The sequence below is a fragment of the Calidris pugnax genome, unplaced genomic scaffold (genome assembly GCF_001431845.1).
Source record: "Calidris pugnax isolate Ruff unplaced genomic scaffold, ASM143184v1 scaffold18, whole genome shotgun sequence".
Classification (NCBI taxonomy): Eukaryota; Metazoa; Chordata; class Aves; order Charadriiformes; family Scolopacidae; genus Calidris; species Calidris pugnax.
This window is the reverse complement of record NW_015090812.1, coordinates 5,897,766-5,914,873: the sequence shown is the minus strand read 5'-3', so window position 1 is coordinate 5,914,873 and position 17,108 is coordinate 5,897,766. Positions and strand designations below refer to the sequence as shown.

The window sequence follows — 17,108 nt, the reverse complement described above, 5'->3', positions numbered from 1 at the left end:
ATGCAGTGTAAAACTAAAACATATGAAGCCGGAAGATTTTCCATGAACAGTGAATAATAAACATTATCTTTTTCATTAGAAAAGTATTTTAAGTATTTGGCACATATCCAAAACACAATTTGTAGAACTAAGCCATTAACATCAGTTATAAGGGAGGCATCAGTACCTGCCTTAATTCTTCAGTATTTCTGTCACTTGTGCCCCCATTACTTGTGTTAATGCACCTATCATATTTACAGTTTCTGAGAGAAAACATAATTATTGACAGAAATTTTTCTCCTGGGAGGATCACAGAAGTATTGCATTTATGGGTGGTGACTCTCCCATGTCTTCTCAGAATGGACATTGGAACGTGACCCCAGAGAGGTCAGATAGGAACAGAAAGAATCTGTTTCTCCTACTTTCTTTACTGGAGACAATAAAAAGAAAAACACTGTCAAGGATACTTACTTTGAAATGCCTCATAAAGTGCAGATATTTGCATCATATACTACAATTACGCCACAGACTTATATTGTTCCATTATCCCTGCAGCAAGCTCTGAAGTTTTACACAATCTTATTTGAAAGTAAATGAGAGAATGTATAGAGATTGGTGCAAGGGAATATAAGGGTCAATTTTCCAAGGTGGCAATAGCACTAAAATCTCACTCAAGTCAATGGAAACTTGGGCATTTTGCACTTATCAGAAAATGTTTGGAAGTAGGAAGTCCATAACAGGGACCTTGTGAAATCACTTGTGGCACCTGTATTCCCCCAGCAAAGAAGTTTGTTATGAAGTAGAGGGGTGAAATCAGCTGCAAGAAAAACTAAATTGGTATCATGTAACACGACCAGGCAGTATGTATTTGGGATATGTGCCATGTCATAGAAGATAATGCATGTTAATATGTATTACGAATATATTGTTGGATGAAAAATAGCGTTCAACCAGATTTACCAATGATTGTGTTTGAACAGTAGATTAAAATATTTAGGGTGGATTTTAGACATTATGTTGAACATTCAACATATGATGGTTTTCCCAAAAATGTTTCCTAAATTTAACACATTATGTTTCAGTAAGTTCAGAAAACAGGACAGTTTTCTAAAGATTGACACAAAGTGTCATGAATGACAACATTCCCGGGTTTTCCAGCATTTCACTATATATGGATTAATAATAATATATATATAATATATAATATATAATAATATATATGGATTAATCTTTTCACCTCACTGAATATAGAAAAATGTTACCTTGGACAGATAAGAGTACTAGAAAATCCAGTACTTCAGTGAGAGTCACACACAGGGCTGAAGCATCCATTTTTCACAGCGTTCTCCATGGCGCCCAGCTGAACTCTGTGCTGATACCAGAGCAAGCCAGCTTGTGGCAAGGGAACTTCGTTGTGCCTGTTCCAACTACCTCGTTCAGAAGTTTCTATTTACATTGCTTAGGTCACAAGTTCTCTGGCTTACGTATTTTCAAGAGTAGCACAAAAGATTGCCATTTGTCTTGTCTTAATCTACGGGCATATATTATTTATGAGGACTAACGCAGTTATTTCTGTGGTAGACAGATTTGTTTGTTTGTTTGTTTGTTCTTACACACATTTCTCCCCACAGAAGTTCTCTGAAATACTTTGTTCTGAGACATTCTTATAATAGCAGGCAGATACAAAAATACAACAGTTTCATTAGAAAAGAATGTGCGATTGGGGAAAGGCATATACAAATTTACATAAACAAAATTAGTGTGACTTACACAAAGATAAGAATAGTCACAAGGAGAATGTTTAAAACTTAGCATTTTTTCTTGTTAATTATACACTTCATCTTCAAAAACAGACAAAAATGCAGAACATTTTTCATTCATTTTCCATGTATATCGTACATTTTTTAATAAAATAATCTTTGGGTTTAGTAGAATACATTTTACTGATAAGCATTACATTACATTGGAAAGTAAAATGGCTGTATCGTTTACTATGCTCCTACCATTTAATATAATATCTGTAACAGCCTGCATGTTCTCACTATATTCTAACTTTACATTACTACAAAACACAATTTTATAAATTGTAAAGGTCTGTACAAACAAGAATGCATTTTCATACAGAAAACTTGACACTATCACTGCACTTTTCTTCAAAAATATTCATTCCTTTCTTTGACATTTTTTTGGCTTACACAACAGGGTGCCAAACATTTGTGACAGCTTACAATAGAAAAACAATATTGCTTTTAGTTAACAATGTTAGCTATGAATATATATTGACAGCATTTTCACTGCAGATTTGCTGCCAACATAATACAAAGCAAATAGCATTCAATATGTTGGAACACTCAGGGGAATTAAAGAGCTTCAAAAACAAATTTATGGCATTAGGTGCTGAATGCTAAATCTAATGAAAATGCAAATTCAGAAGTATCTCCCGCACATACTTCATGCAAAGGAATACAGTTTGGCAAAGTGATAAAATTAAGATTGTTTAAGTCAGGAGAAAATTATGTTAAAATGCCTTGGCTTGTTTGGCTTTTTATAGAGCCAGTTTTACCACAAAGATTAATATTTTTCCCAAAGCCTTTCTGCATTGTTTCCTTGAAGTATATCAGAGAGAGATCATAAAAAAATCTGAATTCCAAATGCTCCCAAAGGTTTTGAGAAAATACAAATACATAGGTGTATAATTTTAATATTTGTAACTTTAATCCTAACCATATACAACCATAAGCATCACTTGAAAGAACAGAAGCTGAGTTTTGCTTCCAAGTCTGTATGTTTATTACCTACAGAACAAGCAAAGCAGTGGATAGAAATTATGATTTAAAGCTTATTCAAATACAGTAATGTACGGCAATGTTGTAGTGTCATCTCCTATATATTAAAACAAATTTGTTAAATGAAACAATTACTGACAGTACTTTATAAGTGACATGACTTTAACCATTTTTAAACCATTTACAAAACAAATTAATGTAGGTAAACAGTACCACACTGCCAAGAAAGAAAAAATTGTTCAGATTATGTAGCTGTTGAATATAATTTCTTATGAATTCTTAGATGGTCTTCATACTTATTATCACTCATCTATATCAAGTAGTTCAACACTGATATCTAACAGTGCTTGCAAGACATAAAAATATTATGTAAGTTTTAAAATAACTTGTTTAATTTCTACTCACATGATCAGTACCTATTAAAAATACATCTGACCTACAAAGATCAGCATTCCTTTCCAGTATATTATAGCTATTTTGTTTCTTATTTTCTGTTATGGGACATTGCTTTTACCTGGTTTTGTAACATATTTTTAGTTCGTACTTTCATATAAGAATGACTGTATTTTATTTATTGCATTTCTTATATAAAACTCTACAGGTTACTTGCAAACTGAACAGACAAACAACACAAGTGAGCATGACTGGCAGAACTGAGAGGCAAAAGATAGTATTAATCAAAATCTTTGCACAGGTTTTCTTTGTTTTCATTCAAACAGATTTAACTAAAGCTTTTGATGACTATTTGGGTAAAAAACTTGTCTGTCAGGTACTCATGATTTGCAAAGTTATTTCCAATTAATCTAAGAACATTTCTTATTCTCTAATCTCTGAGTACATGCCCAAAAATCAGAAGTGACGAAGAGTTAACAATCTTGCTATTCCCTTAGATAGCTATAAAGTTATACAAAAACAAACTCTTTATAGGTTATCCTCCAGTCTGAGTGAATTGTTGAAATATATTTTGTACCTTCTAAATAAAAAAGAAGGCAAAAAAGCAGGGAAAAGCATCTTATTTGTAGAACAGTATTTGCATTTAACCACTGAGTGTAAAATTAGTATAATCCATAATTATCAAACTATAACATTCAACAATTTATGAATTTCAGGTTTATTAGAAAGATGAATGGAACTTATTTTAGGATTAAACTTGGCCATCACACACATTTTGCCATGAGCCTCATACTACTTGCATTATAGAATAGTCTAAACTGCAAAATTATACAGTACTTCCCACTGTGGTGAGAGAGCCACAACTCTACATTTAGATCTGCAAAGGAAAATCAGGAAATGCAAAGCTTCCCTTTTTGCTAAACTATGAATTTGAAAACATACTTTCTAGCACATCAAGCACAATATGGACATGTATACTATAAGCATCAAACGAGTTCGTTTTTTAAATGCTGAAAGACTCTTACTTTGGTGAAGATGGAGTAGTAAACACAGTTAATTTGTTAAGATCTACTCTGTCTCTTTTCACTGACTGTCAAGGAAATAATATTTTACATTTTTTTCAGTATGTGCTTGGAAAGGATTTCCTAGTAATATACACTAAATCTCACTGAAGGATGACAACAGAAATCAATATGCGTCTCTGAAGAATAATCTACCCAAACATTTACATTCAGAATATTCATTTGTATTTATGCATGAGAAATTCCTGGTAAAAAGAAATTCTCTTGCTGCATACATAGAATCTCTTTTTATAGGCTGATTTTAAAAATGAGCAGGCTTAAAATTGATAAAATAAATATATACTACTTGAATTAGTTTTGTGATAAAAATAGCTAGAATCCATGTAAAATAACAATTTAGCTAGGTATGTAGCTGTATTAACCTCTGCTTCAAAGAAATTTGTTTGGTCCTTCTGCAGCCATAGGGAAGAGACAACCCATAGGGAATGGTCATTGTCGTTTCATCCTAGCTATTCCAAACCCATGGAATTGCCATTCCACATGCCTGCCAGGAAGGATATTCTGTTTAATCTGGCTATTGAGGAGACTCTAAATCTAACACTGGAGGTACTCGGCATCAGTGTCAAACTTCCAGGGGCAAGCATGTCCTGCCATGAATTCCACAATACTCTGTAGCCCTCTGATGTTGGGATTAGTTTTGCCCACAGAGTGCACAGGAGATCAGAATATGAACATACAACAAGATGCAATACAAGCAGCATTCTACTTCCCTGCATCATCTCTAAGCATGACATGGTCTTGCGTTAAAGTATGCAAAGGTATATGAAAACCTGACTAGGAGAATCTGCACACTGGTGTAATATATTACTTACAAAAATTTTAATAAAATTTTTCTGTGAAGATTCACATGAGTTTTCAGAGGGTAATATGAGGACAATGAACACAACTTTCTTCAAAAAAAACTATGCCACACAACTAGAAACTTAACTGTGTTCTGTAGAGAGTCATCATTTCAAGACAAGAGACAGTCAGATTTGCCATTCCACTAACAGTCTGTTACAATGTGCAAGGTTAAGGATCTGTTCAGTTAGAGGATATGTGCATGAAATGGGCAAAACCTTGATAAAAATATTCTCCTCAAAGTTGAAAATTATAATAAGGAAGTAGTTGTCTAATTTGTTGTCTCTTGGAAATTATTAGGGAAAAAGGAGACTGATTAACAGAAGCAACAACCCTGCTTAGTGACTGGCTTAGAGAAGACAAATGTTTTCGGGCAGATTATTTATATTGCTTATACCAAGCTACTAAAACCTTCGGAAAGATTATCCTTTCAATGACAACGTAAACCCTATTAAACAACATACACCAGATTTAGCAGAAACACATGCAGTTGTTTTAAATCTATACTGAATATGTTCTACTGTATATACATCCTTTAGTAAAAATAGTAATAAAAACCTCATTTCTACTTGAAAAACCTTCGAAGTTTTAGCTCCTACATAACATAATGCATATTTAGAATAGCATGTCATTCAGTAAAAGGTGCCGAAACAAGATGATTTGATGTTGGAATAGTCATCTCAGAACAACCAGAGCAATGTAAGGTAAAATAATTGTCAAGTCAATCTCTAGCTTACACTTTATTGCAGAAATAAATTGAACTCTGCTCTAGCTTTTTGACACGTAATTCTGATACTAATGGGTTCAAATCCATTTCTCTTTACTCTCCTTCCTAACAGGAAGCTTTATGTAATACTGTGTCAGAAATCTACCAGTTACTGGCTAATGTTTCCCTTAAATAAAAAGTCTCTGCCTGTAATAGTATTAACAGCTGCCATCAGTTTACAGTAATGAGCTACAGTTCATCATGGTAGTGCTACTATGAAAATTAGAAGCTTCCATAGCGCTTCTCAATTCACAAAAAAAACATCAGAGCCATCCTGAGCAGTGGTAACAGCCAGTATTGTCTATCTAAGGTTCACAGGCCAAATCCTAAACTGGTGTAACTGTACTCAATTATTATAATTGTACACAGTTTATTATACTGTGTTATGTATAAAATATACAGCTGTTCTATTTTGATGGTCAATATATAAACCCAGTGTTATTTTCCTTAATTTCCCAAAGCAAGAAATTGGACTCTCATTTTACAGAGTATTTCACAGCCTCTTCAATGGAAAGATTAAAATACTTATTGCTGGAGAAAACATAATGACTTAACTATATATACTGTGGTATCTTGGGTCACCTATACAATGCAGAAGAATCTTCCAGTTTCAATTAACAGAGGAAAAAAAAAAAAACAAAAAGTAGCTACTAACCATGGCTTTTTCATTTTATTTGGTCCCTTAAAAAAACTTACCTTAATGTTTGATACCTCCAGAATTCTATAACTAAGCATATACTTATAAGCAGCATAGAAATAGAAAAAATACTTAATTGGGACCAGGATGTGATTTTCTGGGGCATTTAACATTGTAGGAACCTTACTCTCTCAGAGCAACAGGAGATACACTATCTCGTTCCACCATAATACAGACTAATGCTATTTTCACATCCTAATGGCAAAAATTTAAAAACAACTTTTTGTACAGAACCTTATTTGATTGGCCATTGTACATCTGGTTTTTGCCTAGAAAATACCTTTCTCTTTGTTTCAAAGTTACTGGTAAATGTGGGGCATATCCAGGTTTTTAAAGCTTCTCTAGGAAGAGATCTGAGGAGCGCAGAAGAGGAGACTAAATAGAAAAAAATTCACTAACCTGGATAAACTGTATGAGTAAGGGGAAACAAGAAGTTTATAAAATCACAAATCAAGTGAGCAGATAAAAATTATTCACTATGTCTCGTAACACAAAAATTAAATATTAACCAGCATATTTTAAAAAGAGGAATGTACTTTTTACACAAGCTGTGTGATTAGGCTGCAGAACACAGTGCTCCAAGATCACAGTAAGTATGATCATATTAGATGAGGATGATACAATTCATAGAGTCCAGCTATGTCTGCTAAAAACAGCAATCTGGAGGCAACTATTGCAATGAACCTGGTGACTTCTGACAACTAATATACTTTTAAACATCAGCTACAGGCCATTGTCCAGATTAGGATGTAAGACTAGAAAAGCAAGAATGACAGTGGATGGCTTTTTCACCATCTTTTCATTATCAGATTATCCCCTTCAGGGTCACGGGGCACTTCAAGTTCCATGTTCTGGAGCAACTAGCTGTCTCCTGGAATAAACAGTATTAACAATATATGCTTTGAAGAAGTTAAGTTTCCATCTTTTAGTGAGGCAGGTCAGTTCAGTCAAGAGTTATGATTCTCTTGGACAACCCAAAAACAATATGATTTTGACTCCCATTTTTGATCTGAGTTTCACTTAGGTGTCCAAGAAACTTCCTGAACTATGCACTGAACGCAGGGATTAAAAATGAGTTGCTAGTTGGTAAACAAGAATGAATCCACACTGCTCAAGAGGGTTTCTCGAATGTACAATCTATTCAACAAAGCACGATAATCCTACATCTTTGTGGCACTTGATGGCAGATTCTGATGGAGGTTATAGGCACTCAAGATCAGTGAAAGATTTATCACTCGTCACAGCTCCTTTGCTGCCTCTAACAGTTTCCACAGAAGCAAAGTGGAAGGCTCTAATTGCCTATAATATAGCACAACACTAACTTTCAGGAATTTCTCTATCCTCTCAAAATTAAATTTCTATTTCCTGTTTCTCATTTCTCATTTTCGTCATCAAAATTCAAGTTTTCTCTGCTTTTTCTTTCACTTATTGTAAGGTATCAAATATAAAAAGACACTCTGTGCACAACGACCCAATATTGAGTTTATATTGGGTTTGTATATTAAAATCACTGGTAGCATACAACAATAATGAAGGAAATATGTTAAAACATCTAGTTCTCTAGTTCCATCCCCAATAGTTAACAGCAGAATAGGGGATTACTGGAGCCATATGCTTAACACACTGAAACACAATCAGCAGACAGAAGACTGGCTTCTTCACTGCTCTTTACCAACTAATTCTGAACTAATTACCTCTTATGGAATATCACTGCTAATTCATTCTTAGATTTCCTTGCTGTCAAGAAAAAACACAACTTTCTACAATTTTCCAGCACTAGCTTCTCTTTTTCTGCCCTGTTATTTAAAGAGTAAATGGGTTTCCTCCCCCAGTAGCAGGCATTAGCCTACATATATTTCAGCTTGCTTTCATCTTCAGGCTCCAACAATTTCTGTACAGTATCTCAACCGCCATGGCTCAAATACAGAATATTCTGCATAAGAAAGAAAAAAAAATCTAAAAGCAGGAAAGTTTAAGACATTTCATCTTCATCTCTTCAATGCAAATAAGTTTTATTTTACTTTAGTTCTGTGCTTCTGCATTCTGATTAAAAGACTTTTCAGTAATAAAAGCAGAATAAAACCATACTGGCATGGAAGACAATTAACACTGGAACTAAAAAAGGGGCTATTTACTGATAAATAAAAGTTTTTAAATTGAAAGAAAAGAAAACATGTCACATCACTGACATCAAGATCATCATGGTGCTGATTTTGTTTATGGCATTTATAATGTATTTTTGACATCTTGAGTGACAGATGCCACCATAATAGGAAATTAAACACACCTGGCCATTACTTTCCTGTAAGCAAAAGCCAGTGTTAAATCTGAAACTTACAGTATGTATGCAATAATTACCAAACACTGACATCTAAAATGTTCTTAGAGACACCTGGAATGGAAAAAGTTTATTAATTTAACACTTTCTTGCCAAGAGAGAATATCTCATCAGGACAGCAGTTGTTTTCTTAACGCTGAATATTGTTTATGTTTACTAAGCTATCTGTATTCATTACTTTTTAAAGGATGATACATGTCATGACAGCTTTGGATAATTTCATGGAGATGTACACTATATTGCACTTACCAAGCTTCACATACACCCTCAATCTATTCCAAGCACAACTGAATTATTGATCCAAAATAAAATTATATGTACTTGAAAGGATTCCAACTTGGAAGAATCTTCATTTATAAATCTAATTTTATACATGACCAATATAGGCACAAGTTTCCAAAATGGCAAAATTATTTTTCTTCAAAACTGCAGTATGTTCAATTGATTTTTCTTTTTTAAAATGTTGAGACGAACATGCAATCCATTTTAAATGTCATCACTTTGTTTCTTATTTAATTAACATTTCATACGGCTTCCTCAGTAAATAAATAATTACTTCAATCACTATACATATCATCTAACCCAATGCACTTTTGACTTACAATAAAATTGTATCACTTTCCAACCTAGAGATCAGTGAAACTACTTCGTAAAAGTTCAAAGGCTTCTTTGAAATAATCCATTATGGTTTTTAATACACATTTCAGACACTTCAAGCCCTTCCCTTATAAAAAGTAGTAGCTCCATATTACCACATGCTACCATAAGATTTTACAAAATTTGCACTATGAATCTGGCTCCACAATTCTTTCTTGCTTTTTTTTTTCCCAAGTTGAATAGAATATGCTATATAAAAAAAACTAGTCTACGTACCCTCCAGTAACTGCAGCAAATTAAAAGATATTGTCCAAATGCAGCCAACTCTGCCTTCAAGGCAGACAGATATATATACACACATATGTGTATATAAAATACACATGGATACTTAAATATAGCTGTAAGGAACTTGGCCAGTACAGTATATGCAGTGCAACACTGTAGTAGTCAGTAATGTCGTCAAACTAAACAAAAACTAACAGAAAGTCCAAATTTTTGCTGCTTCTAGATTCTGAAATATACATCCCAAAGGACGCAAATATATAACTCTTATTTTGCCTCAACTGTTGTCATATTTGCTAGTAAACACTAGAGAATTTTCAGTGAAAGCATTCTCTAATTCAGATTAAATTTATTTACCTGCATACGAAACTGATTTTTCCTGACAAAAATGTTTCAAGAGAGCTTTGCTTCCTTTTTAATCTTACTTAGAAAAATAATTATAACTTCAACACTTCTGCAGAATATGCCTTTCTTCAAGGCAAAATAAAACAGTGAATGATAATGAGTGATAAACCCAGTGGCCTTGGATTAATTTCAAAATTTAAATCTTGACCAACTTCACCCACAAGAATGGAAACCCACTATTTGGTACCTAAGAACAAAGGAAAAAGATCACTCACATATGAAATAAACAAGAATCTGATACTGAATCAATACGAAAATTACAGTTAACATTGAATTAGAAGTTATAATAGTGATGCTACTTACAGTTTCATCTTAAAATCAAAATGGCAATGTGAGCTGGAAATACAGGATGAAAATAAAAATTCGATCCTTTATGGCTTTGGGGGAATGGCCAAAGTGCTTTCAAGACACAGAGGCAAATTCAGATGCCACTGTTGTCTGAAGGACCCCAATTTCAAGCACCTGAACTAGTAAAGAACATATACAAACACGGACTTGAAGAAAGAGGAGCTGAGAGTAGTTGTCACTAAGAGTTAAGAAACAAACTAAAAATAACTTCTTTTTACTCAACTAAATAGATGGACAGCAACGTGAAGCCAGAGCCTCTAATTCAAACTAAATCAGCTTGATACTTAGGTTAGACTTTGACATCTGTAGAATAGGACCAGATTTCCCACAAAACTGTTGCTTAATATCTCCACTCCAGTTGCATCTTGATACCAGTAACTTAAAATCATCAAATGACAGCAGAGTGACAAACATCTGCTTAAGAAGAATAAAGTACAAAGTTAGCTTGTTGATGTCATCCTTACTCCATTTTACTTTGGAGGCAGCTTCTGCAGGAATTAACTGGGCCAGAAGAGGTTGAGTACCTCAAATCATGCCCGTTTTTCTTCCTCCCTGCTTCTCAAGAATGTACCAATTAGTATAATAAAAGACATTGTCTCTCCCTATACACATATGATTCATATCTTTAAGCAATCACAGCTGTAACATCACAAAGCATTTGTCTGCTAAGGACCATCGGGTTCTTTTAGGACAGTAATAAAAGCCATGAACAAACTATAAAAAACAATCCCAATAATAAATAGTTCCTGAAAATCTAATCAGTTAAAGACAACAGATTTTACAGCCCTTTTTACTTTACAAAACAGTGTAGGACAAAAAAGAGGAAATTTTCATTCATAATAATGTCCAGCAGTGATATTATCTGTTTTACCCTGGCATCCTGTTTAAATTTCTGACGGAGAATGGGCTATCCTTTTACCTGATCCATACATATACATAACAAAAATCGAAAAACAAGACTTTCGAGTGAAAATTCTAGCATCAGTCCAAATGCAACTGAAGTAACCAGGAGAATGCCTTTGAAGTAAATAACATTTGGTTCTTTGATTTTAACCTCAATCTGGATTGATTTATTAACCGTAAGTAATGATCAAATCCTAGCTGCCAAATATCCATTCTTTTCCTCTATCTCTCTTGGTATATTTTGTCAGTACCTTTGCGACGAAGAACTCCAAATGTGTTTATCAACACTTATAGAACAAAATTTGGCACTATTAGGAAACCCCTTCTGTTGGAAATTCTTTTTTTAATCTCAGTGAAAATACCATTTCTGAACATGATTCATCAGACAGCAGAGTTGTTCAGGGCACATACACACACAGAATATATTGTGCGGCCGAGATGTGCATTACTGATTGGTATAATATGGTTGCTTTTTGTTAAGAGTAATTAAAATGCTCACAGATATTTTTAATCCCTTCATCACTTTGTTGTATGCAACTCTTCTCTCTTTTCAAGTTCCTCAAAAGTAAATTTTCCAGGTTAAAGATCATCTTTTTTTAGTGTGGCTCCAGTATCTGGAACAGTGAATATCAGCTGTTTGAGAAGAATTTCTGGCTGTGGCCCCCAAGAGAAATAACCATTCTGTACACCTGTAAAATCCTTCAATAGTGGTATACTAGCATATTTTTATAATTTATAACACGTACACACACTTCTTCTTTTTCCCCAAATCTCAAATGAATCACTGTTGCTACTAACACCTTTGAAGACATTCTAGCTCAGAAGTACTGTCTATTTAAAATACTTGAAATGCAATTTGGAGATGACATTTGTTCATCCAATTTCCGGTTCCACAGAGGAGGAATTTAGCAAAATCGTAGATGGTGTTGAAAGGGCCACGGTTGAAGTTAATAGGAAACAAACCCTGCCCAATAAAGAGCATTATCCAGAAATAGACAGCAGCCTGTGACACGTATATAATTACAGAAATTGGAGGCTTTGCCCATGAGACCATGTGTTCCACAGCAAATCCTATTTCCTTCATTCTCCCTTTCATGGTTATTGTTAAGTGTAATCATTGCATGATTATAGTCCTTACATATAACATATCAGTTTCTTTTTGTTTTTCCAATATTGGTGTTAATTGAATTCACTGAACGAACGACAAAAAAAATCCACAGCTCAGATCTTATCAGACCAACTGACTTGCAAGAAACCATACAAAGAGACCAAAAGACCAAATTTTACATCTCACAGGTATCTTATATGATGGTTCTTTTTTCCCCAAAATATAAGCCATTAGTTATTTCTTTTGGTTTTTAGTTTGCTAAAAAAATAAAATAAAATAAAACTGACAACATAAAATGTCTGATGTAGAAGTCCAAGTCATAAGATGGAGGAAGATAATTTACCAACTTCCAAGTAAAAAAAAAAAAAAAATTCTACTGGTTTTACTGTAACATAGAGAATCAAACACCAATAAAATCAAGTTTATAATAAAATTCTAAAAATCATTCTGAAAAGATTAGGGCTTACACTGCTGTGCTACAGAACTTAGCTCTATTACCTGTCCTTGTTACTGAAGCACAACAGCAACCTAAGACATACCTAACAGGAGGAAGGAAGCAATCATTCTGAAAAAGACTTATGTATGATAGTGAACAACAAATTAGGCATGAGTTTCCATAGTGATAGAGCAACAAAAGACTGCTGCAATTTTCAGCTGTCTATACCGAGATAGTTACAGAGCAAAGGGACTAGAGTCCCTTCTCTGCAAGTTGGGATGTTAGCGTACTCAGAATTGTCCATTAAATTTTAGTTCCACACTATAAAGAAAATATTGAAGGAACTGGAAGAGGAATAATAGTAATAAAAATAAGAAGAAAAACTACTAAGTGCTATGGATTTTGGTTTTCATGATTGGATTTTCTGGTATCTTAAAAGTGCAAATTCCAATGAGTACTTTGTCCTATGCATCCCCTGTGTGGATTCTCTGATGTTTAATAAGAAATGATCTCATACTATAGCCTTTCTGCCAGTGGGAACATAAATGGGTCTCTTGCCCACATGGCAGTGGGCTTTCCTGAAACTTGGAGGAATCCCTGTCCAGTGGTGTCCAAATTGGCCGAGAAGCTTTGAGGGAGACAGGAGAGGAGAGGAGAAAGATCAGCAGCCACACAAAAACCTAGGCTACCAAGTAGACAGTGTGATCATATAAGCTTTGTAACCCTGGGAAACTGGGCTAATTATCAAAGGGCTGGAAAGATTCACTTACGATGAAAGTCCAAAGGCCCCAAAGTAGAAAAACACTTAAGGTAAAGTGGTCTATTGGATATAAGGCTGAAAGAACCAAACATGATAGCTAAATTGAGACACAAATGATGAGGAATGTTATAATTTACAGAAATATAAATGTTAGCCCAGGATGATGAGGATTTATTTGTACCAAGAGGAGCTATTACTAAGCAGAATTGCAACGGGGAATAGTGGGATTAAATAAAGGAAAGCTTTAGGCTAAAAATGAAGCAACACTGTAAGTGAGATGAACCTATGGAACAGTTTTGAGACACAGGAAGTGGAATCTCCATGTCTTAAGAAAATTAAAACTGGAATGTAAAAAAACCTTTTATCTACAGAACAATAATGCATGGACATTGTCAGGAATATCTAACAGGTCTTTCTTTTCATTTATCACTGGATTGCCACATATAACACAAAATATTGCACTAAACATAGTAAAACCTGCACTACTATCCAGTTGTAGAACTGAACCTAAATCAGAAATACATATAGTACAATTATGTGTTCCCAGTATTAGTATGGGTGTTGTTTTTACACTGTGTCTTTTTTCTTCATTTTTTTATCCATTTTTCCATTGTTGGGTGTCAATCATTGGTCTGATGCAACAGGAGAAAAACAAAATGGATGATTCCTCATTCACGTAATGAAAGGAGGTTTCCTGTTTTCTCATGTTACTATTGAAATAAATTTCTTTGTCAGTAAAGACTTTAGGCTGAAATGTCAAGCAAAACTGCATATATACTTATGAGAAGAAAATATTCAACATATTTTCAAATCTAAGTAGATGAAGTTGTTTAAGCATTTAAAGCTGAAGTAAGAGTAACAATGACAAGGAAATGTAATATAGACAATATATAAAACTAATAAAAGAAGCTACTCCTTTTGAGTCCTCATTTAAATGGCTGAGGCCAGACCTAGGATATACAAATGCATAGATCTACCTTCCTCCCATATCACCTATATGACATATCAAAAATAAATACAATATTATACAGGTAATTATTTTTATAGAGTTATTAAAATATCAACGTTTACACATAAAGTGATCAAGTTTACTTGTGCATTAGTGCAACATTTTTAAGCAATACTGAATTGTATGGGTTTCCTTGTTATGATTTTCTAGTAAAACATAAAAGAAAATAATCAAAATGCACAAACCAGATTACACGGTATGTTTGATGTAGCAATTTCTAACATTCATTTAATATAGCTGAGCTGCAATGACTAATACTGCCTGTGTCCGCTTGTACAAAGACCTAAAAAAGGTTCCAGACTAGATTACGTTCATGCAGGTCTCATTTTAACGGAAATTGGAGAGATGAAAAAAAGATTATAGAAACGCACATTATAAAAACAGACCTCACAAGTCAAACTTAATAGTGAAACCATTCTCTTTCATGTAGACAACCATGAAAACAAATATCCTGTAAGCACTAGATATATATTGTATCTTTCTACCAGATCTCTTTGCCTCCTTGAGACAGATTCCCATTCATCTCATGACTATATAATTTGATCATAGTTGAGTAAGGCACAGCAGGGGAAAGGGTCTGTCTGATAAAGTATCAGGCTCCAGGAAGATAGATAAACAATTTCATGATTTCTAGTTGTAACAGGAATGGCACAGTGGTGGATATTAAGATATTAGTCTCGAAGGAATACAAATATCAAGCTTCTGCAGTTTTTTCTCTTGCTAAATACGCTTGCTTTCCATTAGGTGAAAATGACAGCCATATTATGATAAACTAAGACAAAATGCCAGAATAAAATGCAAGCTACATGTGAAAAGTGGAATTAAATCTTTTTCCATTTGTCAATGTGAAAATTAGTACATAACTTTTTTTTTTTTTTGCTAAGTTTAAGACAAGTGAAAAATTTGAGCAAGGAAGTTTCTTTCTCATGGGGTATTTATACTGCAAAGAAACTTTATTAAAATGTAGGTGAAACACTTGTCTATCAAACTGTTTCACATTTAAACCTCCTCAGGACACGTTGGCAGGCAACTCCTCCTCTACTACGAGTCACTAGAGTAACACCTGTTTGCAATGCTACCTCATTGTTCTACATGCATTAAATGAAGGATCGAATGATAATACTTGAAGAGCTATGATGGACTTATTTTTCATATGTTAATACGTATATTTGGGTTGTATATATTAACATAAATATATAGCAGCCATTGCTAATACAAATCCTGTTGAGTGGCAAATGCTATTTGTAATTGCTTCCTGTCTTGGATAGGTGAAAAACATGGTGATTTCCAGTCATGCTGCATGTTTGCTTTGACTTATAAAATTTCAAAGAATAAAAATATATTTTGCAGTAAATTTTTAGTTACAAACCCTGAATGCCATCATTTTGTTGAAGAAAATCGATTCTGGAGTGAGCAATCTTTAAAGCTATCATACTATCTAATTTAGTATCACTTACCTGTGATTCTTTTACATTTTCAACAGTGAAGTTGAACCAAACTCGAAAGCGTGGGTTGCAGGTATCTGGTCTAATAAACAGATCATACTCAAACTCTGTGATTTGGTCCACCCGTCCAAGGTTACCTACCAAGAATAAGGAAAAATAATGCATTTTAATGAGTTGGCTGATAAACTCCCCAGGAGCTACACTGAGAAAAGTTTTTAAAATCTCTACCTCTGATGGTTAAACTATGTGAGTATAATAAACCGTAGAGCAGTTCAGAATTATTTTTAAAAGACTTAATCATTGTCACAAAATAAAATACATACCAGGAAGATAAATGCATATGAATAAATCAACAAGAAGACAACATGGATTTTTATTAGTTAATCAAATTGACTTTTTGTCTTCTCTTAGCTGAGTACTCCAATTAAGTGTCCTAACATCCTTTTAATTGCTTCATTTTTTTTCCATTTTTGCTCATAATGTGTCAGCACCTCTTTTAGTCCCCACCTGTATAGATTTCTTTCTTTCCTTTTGCTGCTCATGTTCAAGCACCTCTAAGAGTCCTCAGATTTCCACCTGGGTGCTCCGGCTGGTGCTTTGACCATCCCTTTCTCCCCCACAGATGGGCCAGCCTTCACCTCCTTTGTGATTCAAAAGCTATCTTAATACTTTTCCTTTACCATTTGCAGCCACCATCATCTCCTTCCAAAAACAGAAACAAGTCTCTAAGATTTTTCTCAGCTTTTTCCTGGTAAATTTCATGGAAAAATATTTTTAAATATAGCCAGAGCTATATTGTTCCCTATGGCATTATTCAGCAAGCAACGACACTGGCTATAGAAATGAAGTTCAGCACTGGGAAAACTTGCTAAGTGCTTTTAAATTGCTAAATTGGCATTTTTTCTATGAAGCGTGCCAGGACTTTTAAATACAG

At 34.0% G+C, this 17,108-nt stretch overlaps 1 protein-coding gene across 1 annotated transcript in view; it reads right to left on the bottom strand.

Moving 5' to 3' along the window:
• Window positions 1-17,108, bottom strand: part of AGBL4 (ATP/GTP binding protein-like 4) — a 961,744-nt gene that overhangs the window by 895,706 nt on the left and 48,930 nt on the right. Inside the window, exon 3 of the mRNA XM_014939355.1 lies at window positions 16,187-16,311. Coding sequence (XP_014794841.1) covers window positions 16,187-16,311 — 125 coding nt within the window. The remainder of the gene's footprint in view (window positions 1-16,186; window positions 16,312-17,108) is intronic.